This window comes from Hyaena hyaena, unplaced genomic scaffold (assembly GCF_003009895.1).
Source record: "Hyaena hyaena isolate Hyena2069 unplaced genomic scaffold, ASM300989v1 scaffold_124, whole genome shotgun sequence".
In the NCBI taxonomy this organism is placed as follows: domain Eukaryota; kingdom Metazoa; phylum Chordata; class Mammalia; order Carnivora; family Hyaenidae; genus Hyaena; species Hyaena hyaena.
This window is the reverse complement of record NW_024080755.1, coordinates 3,295,652-3,308,582: the sequence shown is the minus strand read 5'-3', so window position 1 is coordinate 3,308,582 and position 12,931 is coordinate 3,295,652. Positions and strand designations below refer to the sequence as shown.

General features: G+C 41.8%; 1 protein-coding gene across 3 annotated transcripts in view; it reads right to left on the bottom strand.

The window, feature by feature from the left end:
• INPP5F (inositol polyphosphate-5-phosphatase F) overlaps positions 1-12,931 on the bottom strand; it is an 85,523-nt gene that overhangs the window by 27,841 nt on the left and 44,751 nt on the right. For 2 of the 3 annotated variants that reach the window (XM_039237328.1, XM_039237329.1), the window contains exons 4-9: positions 8,673-8,801; positions 8,283-8,450; positions 8,110-8,166; positions 5,384-5,582; positions 4,432-4,611; positions 3,450-3,517 (exon numbers count right to left, since the gene is read on the bottom strand). In XM_039237328.1, the coding sequence (XP_039093259.1) occupies positions 3,450-3,517; positions 4,432-4,611; positions 5,384-5,582; positions 8,110-8,166; positions 8,283-8,450; positions 8,673-8,801 (801 nt within the window). Of the gene's footprint in view, positions 1-3,449; positions 3,518-4,431; positions 4,612-5,383; positions 5,583-8,109; positions 8,167-8,282; positions 8,451-8,672; positions 8,802-12,931 lie in introns of those variants that run through there. The other variant, XM_039237331.1, reaches the window with a different exon arrangement.

The following is a 12,931-nucleotide window of genomic DNA, read 5'->3' as shown; positions in this document are numbered from 1 at the left end:
AGGAAATCTTGCCCAGAAGCTTCCCAGCAGACTTCCCTCACATACTACCTCACTGGCCAAACTGCCAATGAACACACGCAGGCCAATGGCTAAACCAATCGCTGGCAACAGGAATGGTGGTGCCACCCGGACTGAGTCAGACTGACGTGGGCCCACTTTCCAGAGAGCAATTACCCAGGGGATGCAGGTGGACAAGGGAACATTACTGGGGTACCATCAGAAAGGAGAAGGTATCTGCTCAGTACATGTGCCAATAAAACTGATGTGTACAAACAGGCTTTCAAAGTCCATACAGAGCAGGGATGAGGGTGGTAAGGAGGCGATTTCTTCTGCTTCCTTTGCACACCTTGACATCATTAAAATTCTTTTTTTAAAACAAGTTTACTTTTTTTAATATTTATTTTTGAGAGGGAGACAGAGACAGAGCGTGAGCAGGGGAGGGTCAGAGAGAGAGGGAGACACAGAATCTGAAGCAGGTTCCAGGCTCTGAGCTGTCAGCACAGAGCCAGACACAGGGCTCCCACCCACGATCCTGAGATCAAGGGTTGCACACTCACCAGCTGAGCCAGCCAAGGCGTCCCTAGTAGTTACATTTAAATTGTGGTTTGGGCACCTGGGTGGCTCAGTCGGTTAAGCATCCAACTTCAGCTCAGGACACGATCTCGCGTTATCTCAAAAATAAATGAACATTAAAAAATAAATTGTGGTTTATTTTCTGTAATGCTAATTATAATTGCACATATTGCTGATACATGAACTTATTCACACTGTAAAAAAATTCAAACATAGATAAAGGTCAAATCCCTCCTCACTACCACCCAGAACCATACCCTTCCCTGGGAGGTAACACTGGTTACGAGTTTGGTGTGTGCCCTTTCAGCCCATGTAAAGGTATGCCTACATAAATGTGCATGCCACATATGTGTGACAGCATATATGTGGAAAAGAATTACATGTACATAAACAACACAGTTTTGTTTTCTGGGTTTGAAATGGCAACACACCATATGCTGTTACAGCCTTTTCTCGCTCTGTGTGATCTTAAGCTCTTTCCATGCTAGTACACACAGATCTTCCTCATCGTTTTAAGCATCTGTAAGTCAACACTTTAAATGTACCACCCTTTATTTATCCACTGATGTCCCGTTGAACAATCGGGTTACTTTAATGCTGCAAAAAATGCTCTTGGACCTGCCTCCTGGATTGAATATGTGTTTCAGGTACAGTTAAAGTTGTTTTGTATAGAGTCTCACTTATTTCACATCCTTAATGAAGCTTGATAAACATGATCATTTTATTTTAGTCATTCTCTTGTCTAAGTTAGGTTTTAGTCTGCACTTCCCTGATGATAAGTGAAGTTCAACACCTTTTCATATGTTCCTGAGCCTATTAAATACACTTTTTTTCATGAATATCTGCTTAAGTCTTTTGTCTCCTTTTCTTTTGGGTTGTACATCTGTTTTTAGCATTTTTAAGAGGGTTTTTTTGTTTTTTGTTTTTTTTTTTTTTAGTAACTCTAGATAGGAGTCTTTGGTTCTATATATGTATTAAAAAATCTTAAATATCTTCTCTTACTTTTTGAACTGCTTTTCCATTCTCTTAGTGGTGCCTTTTAATAAACAGAAATTCTTTATTTTAATAAAGCTTAAATTCTAAATAATTTTTTTTCACCATGGTTGGTGATTTGAGTCCTATTTAATTTTAATACAGTTTAAATAAATGATAAAACTTCAATAAAAATTAAAAATTTAGTAAAGTCAAATGTATCAATATTTTTCATTATTGGTTAATGCTTTTTAAGTCCTGATTAAGACCAAAGATCAAAAAGATGTTCTAGGGGTGCCATGGTGAGGCTGGGCTAAGGCCTTAGGTCTTTAAAAAAAAAAAAAAAAAAAAGACCTTTTATATTTTCCTTTAAAAGGTTTATGGTTTAACTTTAACTTTTTACATTCAGATCCACATCCACCTGGAAATGACTTCTAGATATAATATGTAGGATCGATATCATAAAGCCAAACTACTGGATTAACAGTATAAGCATATTTTATTATGATTGATAATACCATTCGAAATAGCTATACCAACTTAGGTTTCCCCTAGCAACGTGTGACAGTTCTCACTGCCCCAATTACCTGCCCTTCTCTCTTATTGTCAAACTTAAAAATTATAATTTTTTCAATCTGAGGGTTTGCTTTTTTTTTTTTTTAAGGTTTATTTATTTTTAAGAGAGAGCATGAGCAAGGGAGGGACAGAGAGACAGTAGGGCAGAGGATCCGATGCGGGTTATGTACTGACAGCAGTGAGCCCAATACGGGGCTCAAACCCATGAACTGTGAGATCACGACCTGAGCTGAAGGCTGACACTCCACTGAGCCACCCAGGTGGCCATTAGGGTTTGTTTTTTATTTTTCTGCTCAGACTTTCTTGGGACTGCACAAAATTTATATATTAATTTTGGAAGAACTGAAATCTGTTCAGTATTAGTTTTTCCTTCCAGGAACATGGTATTTTCTCTCCATTTACTCAGGTTTTCTTTTGTGTTCTTTAGTAATTCTTCCTCCCATCTCCTGCCCCCATACACAGCTATCTTTTTTTTGTATGTTTATTAGGTTTTAGGTTATTTCTTCCTTATTTATTTAAAATTTTTTTTAATGTTTTATTTATTTCTGAGAGAGAGAGAGAGAGAGAGACAGCATGAGCAGGGGAGGGTCAGAGAGAGAGGGAGCCACAGAATCTGAAATAGGCTCCAGGCTCCGAGCTAGCTGTCAGCACAGAGCCCAACACGGGGCTCGAACCCACGAACCATGAGATCATGACCTGAGCCGAAGTTGGACGTTTAACTAACTGAGCCACAAAAGCGCCCCTTTTTTATTTTTGTTGCTGTTAGAAAAATGCATCCTACAGCATTACACATTCGGACTGGTCACTGCTAATAGATCGGACTTACGGCTATTCTATACAAATCCTGTATCTGAAATCCGGCCATCTTACTGAACTTGTAATTTCACTTAATAGTTTTCAGTTGATTTTAGTCTATATGATCACCCTCCTACATATGAATACATAAGATAGGTGGGCAAAGAAAAAAAATATTGAAAGATGCATATCAAATCGTTTTCTTCAGGAGGCAGAACTACAGGTGGTATGGAGATGCCTTTCTTTCCTTACTCTAGATACTTCTTAAACTATAATAATTAATGACGGTAGACTAAGCTCTTATCTAAAAACACTCTAAAGAAGCTGATTCAATGATAATTCTTCCTGGAGAATATTAGAAATATTCTTAGCTTATGTATTCTTCAACTTCATGGCAAGATGCCATTTTTTTGGACAAGAGATCATTTTTTTAAATTACAAATAGTACATTGCTACTTTCATGAAATTTAAAGAAACAGATACATAACCATGGCTGAATATGAAGGAACATTTTAATACAGATCAAAGCCCACCTGTTTTTTGTAAATTTTCAGTTGTTCTTCGAAATGGGCACAGAAATAGGCAATAGTGTCCTTTTCACCTACAAAGAAGTGATACAAAATCTATTTTTCCTTCCCATGTTGGAGACAGAAATCAGTACCTATTCCACCCTTACTCTTACTTTTCAACTATTTCTTGGCAACCAAATGTAACTAAGATGGTAAAAAAAAAAAAAAACAAAAAAACAATATTTTAAAATAGAATGCTACGCTAAAGATCTCTGATTGCTTTTTTCCCCAGTTAGACTGCCCCAGACCACACTGGAAATGCACACGGGACCTTTATTGTGCATGCGTCCAGCCTAGCGTCAGAACGGGTTCCCTGTCGTTTGTAGGAAGAGAATAAAAACTCTAAAAATATGAATACTATAAACTGAAGGCTTACTGGATTCTTATAAATATCTATTGAGTTTTGAGAGAAAAATATTCTATAAACGATTTTTAAAATCAACCTCATTGAGTAATCTGATTAGACTGACATGATTTAGTCATTCCAGCGCTCCAGTTAAAATGCTGGAAGAAATGAAATCTTCAATAGTTAAAACAACAATAAACCTTACGCAGCAAGACACTTAAGTAAAGGCATCGTATCTATTTTTTGTAGATACCTTCTGAGCATATTCCCTGCTTCTTTTAATATTGGGTACATTTACCCTTTTCCAAAAGTAAACATTTCATAAAGTAGTCTCCAACGAAGCAATTAAAATCTGTGAAATAAGCTATGCTTTTCTCTATTGTTAGAGCATTTTTTATTGTTAAACAAAGTACTTAAATTGTCAACAACCATTAATAGTCTTGCAATTACGATATCTCTATTACATCTCACTAAGTGGATTAAATGGTTGGTTTTAAATGAAGTATCTGGCCAAGCAAATCCAAACCTATAAAGTACCTAATATTTTTAAACAATACTCTCTCAAATCATCATGGCAAACTAAGTGATGGACGTGCTTACTTTTGTCCAGCCGAGGTCGCGGATTATATCGATACCCAACCTGGCTCCAAAAGACAGGCACAGAGCCTCGTGTTTGAATAAATGACAAAGTATGATTATGAACATGAATTAACTGCTCAGTTTCCACATAATTGGCAACATTTCCATTTTTATCCACTCCTCTTCGTTTATAACGCATTCCTAAAAGAAAATTCAAACAGAAGACAGAGGGGAAAAAAACATTATTTAGTCTGATTAGAAGTGCTTTTTAAATTTTTTTTAATGTTTATTTTTGAGAGAGAAAGACACAGAGCGTGAGCAGGGGAGGGGTAGTGGGAGACAGAGACACAGAATCCGAAGTGGGTTCCAGCTCTGAGCTGTCAGCACAGAGCCCGATGTGGGGCTCGAACCCACGAACCACCGTGAGATCATGACCTGAGCCGAAGCTGGACGCTTAACCAACTGAGCCACCCAGGCGTCCCTGATTAGATATGCTTCTTAACCAAATCCATCTTCCAGGAGAGCTTTAAGGATCTAATGTGCAACTTCCAGCCAGAACAGCATCAGCTTCCTCCAAACTCGTAACCATATATATCATTGTTTTGTAAAAGTTGAAGTGAAGCTACTTTCAGTGAACTGTAAGGCGAGGGTTTTCCCAAAGGTGCTAGCACTCAGGAAGGATTTATCACCGTGATACAGGCTGTCAGTGGGAACAATGGTATTTAGAAGCACATCCCATGACTGTCTTCTCCATATATATACCTCTTTCTCTTTCTGCTTTTGTTAACTCTCCCCCAATCACCTCCCTCCAAAAATTGGTCTCCAATTACACCACACTATTTAGAGTCACTGAGCACTTTGAAACCAATTATGCTTCCAAATCCATTATTGTCATTAGCATTTCAACACATCTGCCGCTTTCCCCGTTCTCGTCTGAATTTAACTTGCACATGATTTCAGCCCTTCTACTCACCTGCTCTGTGCCTACTTCGGCGTGAAATGAGAGCCACTAGAAATCGTGGGTGAATGTCATCTACACAGGTGGACTCCTGAGGGGGCGTCTCTGGGCTGCTTTTCTCATCATCAGATGATTCATTATAATTAACCACAAGTTCTTCAATCTGCACGAAACCTTGGATAATGGGGAGAATCCAAAAGTCCACATCTGGTGTCTGAAAACAATATGCACATCATGTTGGTTCTATTCTGTTCAGCCCTGGTGCTTTCTTAAACCCACACAGAAGCCAGCACATATTTGTCCGTTTACTAAAAGCTGAAACCTTCTAGTTTTTAACCATGTTTTCTGCTTATTGGAGAATGGCAGGAGGAGGGAGGGAAAGAGGGAGGAAGACAAAGGGGAGAGCCTTTTTCTCTAGGGCGAGCATTCAAAAAGAGCTGCCTGGGGGGTGCCTGGCTGGACAGAGATAGCTATGACTCTTGATCTCAGGGTCATGACTTTGAGCCCCACATTGGGTGTTGAGATCACTTACAAAATAAATAAATAAATAAAAAGAGCCGCCTGAGAGGACCCACGGCACTTACGAACTCGCTCTGATGAATCACTTACCCTCACCATGCCACACCATCCTGCTTTGAGAAACAGGAAAAACTATTATCACATTAGGTTGAGTGAATGACTAAAATGTAAAAAGTGTTTGGCATAGTACCTGCCTTATTATAAGGATTTCACAAACATAGTTACTATGATTATTCTCATTGGTACGGGGAAAAAAAACACTTACAGGCTGATTTTTAACTCACTATTGTATCAAGACTTTAATAACATACAACCAATTCTGATCCCCTTACTACAAAGCGCAGATGTCCAACTATTTTCTAGTTTAGAAAAAATTTGCCTTGCCAAACTAAATCCATATAGTAAACCAAAAAAAAAAAAAAAGAAAGAAAAAAAAGAAAAAAAAATCCTTTCCATAAATATCTTATTTTACAAAGTCACCCAACATAATTAGGAGAGTATTAATTACAGCTAGACATTTCCCCTTCTGTGCCTTTGAGGCTAAGAATACTCCGGTTTCCCAGCTGACTGTCTGCAGGGAGAGTGAAGGGTAAAAAGCGTTCCAGGGTGTTGGTGTCTCTCTCTCTCTCTCTCTCTCCCTTTCTCTCTCTCTCTCTCTCTCTCTCTCTCTCATCTCCACAACTGTATCCAGCCTTAACCTCAGCATGACCTTCAAACCCACCTCATCATCCACAATCACATAAGCCAGGCAGGACCTGCCTCACAGTTTTGTTTTGTTTTATGGAGTGGCAGATACGATGTTAGGAAGGTGGTTAGAATTGAAAATTTCGAAGGGTCTATATGCATTCATTATTCTTACCACCATCCTCATTATCTGTATTTTTGTTCTAGCAACAATGCAAAACTCTTGACAGGAACAGAGAAACGTACGCGGCCAAACACCACGTCTCCTGCAAGCCATCAGTTTTAAATGGTAATTCGAAGGGCCTGACAAAACCCTGCAGAACACATCAGAACTCAGTACGTCAGCAAGCAGGAAAAATATGCATTATTGTCACCCTCATTTTTCTCCCCATCACTGAGTTTCAGTGGTCATGGTTTGATCAGCATCATACAAAGAGGTGAGAACATTTTCAAGCCTCATTCTCATGAAGGATATCTCATGGTAGACACTGCTAAAGTCAAAATCATTTCCACTAACCACCACCAAGGGGGAGAGCTAGAAAGGAGAAAAAAGGTTTGAAATTTTTTTTTTTAAATGTTTTTATTTATTTCTAGGAGAGAGAGAGAGAGACAGCATGAGCAGGGGAGGGTCAGAGAGAGAGGGAGTCACAGACTGAAACAGGCTCCAGGCTCTGAGCTGGCAGTCAGCACAGAGCCCGACGCGGGACCCAAACCCACGAACCGCGAGATCATGACCCAAGCGAAAGTCGGACGCTTAACCGACTAAGCCACCCAGGCGCCCCAAAAGGTTTGAAATTTTTGAAAAGTTAATGAAAAAATAATGTTATCCATTCAGCTGTTGGCCCACTTTGTGTCCAAAATAGTAACTGGCACATAGTAGGCCTGACACACATATTTCTTGACTGACTGACATGTCCTTGGATGGGTATAATTCTTCAACACAGGCGACAGAGTGAAGGAACAAAATAATCATTAAACTGGAAGGGTCCTCATACAATAATCTCGATACATTCCCTCTCTTCCCTGATTCAAATACTGGCAGTACTGGAATGTCCTCAGAGATCTGTCTACTCCAATCCCCAGATGAGGAAACTGGAAAGGGAAGCGACTGGCATCATTGAAGACAAAGCACATTTCAACATTTCCAATGGGTGCAGACAAAACCTCTGTCTCCTAGGAACTCTGGGGACATTAGTTCCGCAGCTTAAATTACTTCTATCCCATGGGAACTTGCTAAAAACTAGGCCTGTGGCGAGGCAGTAGAGGTCTTAAAACAATGCCTTGGCATTCCTAGCTGAATGATTCCCATCCTAGAGAAGAAAACATTATAGTGAGATTTTTTTTTTTTTTTAAGTTGACTCCATGCCCAGTGTGGGGCTTAAATTCACAACTCTGAGATCAAAAGTCACATGCTCTACCGACTGAGCCAGCCAGGTGTCCCCATTTTAGTGAGATTCTGAATTCATTTTATTACAGTTTTTAAAAATTTGCTTAACAACCATAACTACCTTTAGGATATTTTAGAAACAACTACTCACACCAATCTCAGTAAGATCTTGTATCATATATTTATTCCAAAAAAATCGGTCATCAACCTGGAAAAGGTAGAGAATGAACAGTTCAGAAACATGTTGTATTTTCCCATAGAAGTCAAAAGGGTCCAAAAATCGTTCTGGGGGGCAAAGGCTGCCCTGAGCTGTGAGAGAAGTACCTTCTGCCAGAGGGGACGGGGGTCTGTCTCCCCACTGCTTTGCCTTTGCACCGAATTGGTTAGGTCATAAGTCAAGCTATAGTAAAAGGATTCTGAGTCCATAAACATTTTCAGCAACTCCTCAAGTAATCTCCTCTCCAGCTTCTCCTTTTCTTTACTTTCCTTAACCTGTAAGAAATTAATCTACTATTACTGCAGGAATTCAACGTACAGCATTATGTGGATAACACCCAACTTCCTGGCGGGGGTGGTGGTGGAGGGAGTGAAAATAATCCCAAGAACCGTGCACGGGACAAACAGTTTGAAAACAAGCTTCCTGGGAAAGAAATTACCCTTCAATCTAAAAGTAATCAAAGATGAATTCCAAGCCCATATCATTGAAACTCTTACTTTCTTTTTATTAGGAGCAGACACATTGGATTTAATATGCGTAAAGGTCTTCAGTAGGAACTTTGAGTCATCTGGAGATGGTACAATCTTCTCTGGTTTATTGATTCCAAAATGATGCTTCTTACAGAGCTAAATAATTAGGAAGAGAAAGAAAATTCATTATTATTACTGTCTGCTTGTTAAATGTCCCAGTATAAGTGCAGAAGTGACTGCTACTGCTCATGCACGGTGGTTAAAAGAAAACCTCAAAGATTTATTAATAAAATGGCCATGCAGACACCTGATATTAGAAAGCACAGCTAGCTGTGGTTTCAAGGATTAGAAAGCTACCACAGAGGGGCTCCTGGGTGGCTCAGTCCGTCAAGCATCTGACTCCTGATTTTGGCCTAGGTCATGATCCCAATGGTTCAGGAGATCGAGCCCTGTATAGGCCTCTGAGCTGACAGCGCACAGCTTGGGATTTTCTCTGTCCCGCTGTCTGCCCCTCTCTGTCCCTGCCCCTTCTCATAATAAATAAAAATAAACTTAAAGAGAGAAAGCTATCATAGAGGATAAGAAAATAACACAGGACAGGACATCCTGAAGATTTAGGGGTGGGAAATTCAGGTTTGGATCATAGTGACAGTAAGTTCTTACCCAATATAACTGAAGAATAAAAAACACTCTGGTTGAGGTTTATTAATGCTTTGAACATCAGCATCTGAGATTTAAAATATTGCAAAGTACACATCTGCTATGCTCCAGGGGCATTACTCTACAGCTACCTGTGCTAAATATTCATTCGTGCCAGTTAACGGAGCATTTGGGTTGAGACGATGTCAAGAGTCTGCTCTACTGGGAATCTTAAAAGCTGGACATTTCAATCACTCTTTCTCCTCCTCTCCTCACACATACTAACGGAATCAGCATAAAAACATACTCTTTGGGACCAGAGATTAAATTTGAAGCAATCAGCAGAGGCTGCAGGAAATGTGCAGTCTAACTGACAAATCTGAGGAAGAAGATGGGAGTATGTTAAGAGGTCCTGAAGAAGGCTACCTGCTTAAAGTCAAGGGTCTGATGTACAAGTTCATGGGGTTCAACACACAAGGCAAATACTCTGAGAGGTACACAAAGATTCTTTTAGCTATATGCAGGCTAATTCCATGTTTTCAACACACGGGTTGTATCCCTACACTAAGTGGTAGATTCTCACGAAGAGCAAACAGTTACTACATGCCCGTTAGAGTGTCTTACAAAATAATTATTACTAGGTGATGAACAGGATTTAAAAAATGAGAACAAAAGCTAGTTCAAACTTTGATTTTAAATTTTATAAAAAGAGGAGAGGTGTTCCTGTTCTATCGAATTTGGAAGTGGACAATTTTGTCAATTATACCTCAATAAAGCTGGAGGAAAATCAGAAGTGCAGACTGGTAACTGGACTGTAGTCAGACATAACAGGATCTTACAGATTTTAGGCCTTTTCAAAATTACGGCTATCGAAACGCCTCTTCACGTGAGTCTCACAAGCTGACTGCAACTTTAAGCTGCTCCTGCTCCACTTGTGAACACAAGGAACTAAGGACGAAGCTGCTCACAGCAGTCCTGCCCACACTGAGCTAACGACTTCCCGGAGAGAAAGCAAAACTACCAAGCTCTGAGGCTGACAGGGAAGGAGAGGAGAGCTAAGCAAACACACACTGCTCCAGAAGCTCTCCCCGCCTCCCCTCCTGCCGTGGGGCGCTCCCGCCAGCATAGAAACATACTGATAGATCTGTCCTCTAACGCCTTCCCTTGACACCTCTTCCTCTGCCAGCCAGCGTCCTGTTCTTTGGACTCCTCACTGCCTCCAGCCCACCTTGTCCCCTTCTCTCCCTGGCCCATTCCAGTCAGGCTTTAGCACCCCCCCCCCCCACCCCGCCCAACTACTCTACATAAACTATCTTCAGGGTGACCAATGACCTCCACTTTACTAAGCCCAAGGTGGACTCGTGGTCTTTATCTTCACCTCTGCGCAGCATCTGACCCAGTTGACCACTCTGTCGTCCTCGCTGATGCACTGTTCTTGGCTTTTACAGGTTGTTCCTTCTTTATCTTTTCTGCTGGTTCCTTTCTGACCTTTTGACTTGTTAACGTCTGGGGCTCAGCTCTTGATCCCCTTCTCTAACTAAATTCATTCCCTCAATGATTTCATCCAGTGTCATGGCTTCAGATAGCATCCATATGCCAACCCCTCCTTCCCAAATGGGTATTTCCAGTCCGGCTCTCTCCCCAATTCTAGACTTTCCAATCCCAACATTTCCTCCTGAATTTCCACTGGGCATCTCAAATTCAATGGGTCCAAACCTAGACTCTCACCTTCCCTCCACTGCCTTCACCTCCTACTTTCCTCTCCTTGTTTACTGCGCTCCGCCCACACTGGCCTTCTTGCTGCTCCTCAACACGTCAGGAACGCTTCCCCCTCGGGATTCCCTTCTAGTTGTCCTGTCTGCCCACACACCCTCTCCCCAGGCCTCTCACCACAATCGCCTCTCCTGAGCACTCCCCCCACCACCCTTCCTGTGCCCGACTTTTATTTCCCACAGCCATGTATTACTTCCGGACATACTACATAATACAGAATTATGCGGACGTTTACTATCTGTCCTCCCCGTTATCACGGAAGCTCATGATGGCAGAGATGTTTGGTTTGTTTCCTCCTGTATCTCTCGTGCTGCACAGTCCCCGGCATAGAAGGTCTCAAGAAGTATCTGTTACATGGCTGAATGAGCTCTGATGCTCAAATATAAACGGTAACCTCCAGGTTCACACACGGGGCGTGCATCCAGGTGGAACTGGTGTCACTGCCCTTCTTCCATGAGTATACCTCAGCCCCCCCCCCCCCCCCCCCCCCCCCCCCGCCTGCGTTGCTGGAGAATCGCTGGGGCGGCAGAGAAGCAGTTTTTAACAAGAGGCTCTCCCGTTAGACCCCTGCTGCCTCTTCTGCTTGCAATGCTGAGCAACTGTTGGTTAGCAATTCTTATACAGAATGTTAGTAATTATCTAGTCATATTAATAACACTCTCAAAAAAATTGAAAACGTGCCCAAACCTAGTTATAGACGATTGCCAGTTTTAATCTCCAAAACAGGATAGTATGCGTTCGTCAGACATAGTTATTCCTTAACAGTTATCAAGGCGGCAAAATCTCCCCCAGGGATGTCTGAAAGCTGATGCGCAAGAGCCAGCTCTTCTAAAGTAACCTTGTAGTGGCGTACCGCGTCTGCACCTCCACATTCCTCACTCTCAAGAGGGGAGCCCCCTCCTCTGCAAGGCTAGCTTCCTGCTGCGTCCCTTCTAGGAGGAGGACCTTTCCTTCATTCACTCCTCTCTCATCTGTTTCAGGCTCTAAGAGCCCCTTTCCTACCATCTTTTAACATCGTTAGAGTTTACCAGAACATGCATATTTTAATCCATTCTTTAAGCCTAGACTCTCCTCTGAGTTAGCAGGGTACAAACGGTGTCGTGGTCACTTGAACTGTGAGGACTGTGAGCTGCCTGGGATAGGACAGAGAGTAAAAGCCCAATGGGACTGCTCAGGCAGAGTAACACAAGGGCCCCCTGAGGATGGAGAGAACAAACTTATCTCTAAGAACAGGACGCTAACACTCACTCCTGTGATGATTTCCCACGACTCTGGGCTCTTCCCTCACCTCTAAGTGCTCCTGCTCAGTCTTCTTTGTTGGCATCTCTTTCTGTCCCTAAAGACGGTGGTGTGTCCCAACGTTCTGCCCTTAGCTCTCTTCCCCTTCTCCGTGAAGTCTAGAAAACGTCATCCTCTCTTCTCATCTGAACTACTGCTATGTTTAACTACACGTTTCTAATGCCACTCTTGTGCTCTGAGTTCATGACCCAAAAATATAACATCTCCCAGCTACTGACACGCTAGTCCCTCAACTTCAGCATTTCCAAAACTGATCAACGTTTGTTTCCCAAGTCTTGCCCCGCCTCTGGTTGTCCTAGGTCACCGACTCCACTCTCTACTGGATCCCTTACTCAAGATACCGGGCACCCATCTTCCATTATTCTCCCCAAGTGTCTCTCCTATCAACCCCAACTACGTCATGCTGAGTGCCATCATGTTAATTCGGATCCTTACCTTTTGCCCAGATCAGCATTTCTTGAGGCAGGGGCTCCTGGCTAAACAGGAGAATTCTTTATGCATGATGACCCCACAGAGAGGGGACAACCTACCAAGCCTCCTCTCATGAGGTGGCAAGTTGCACTGAGCACGGCTCC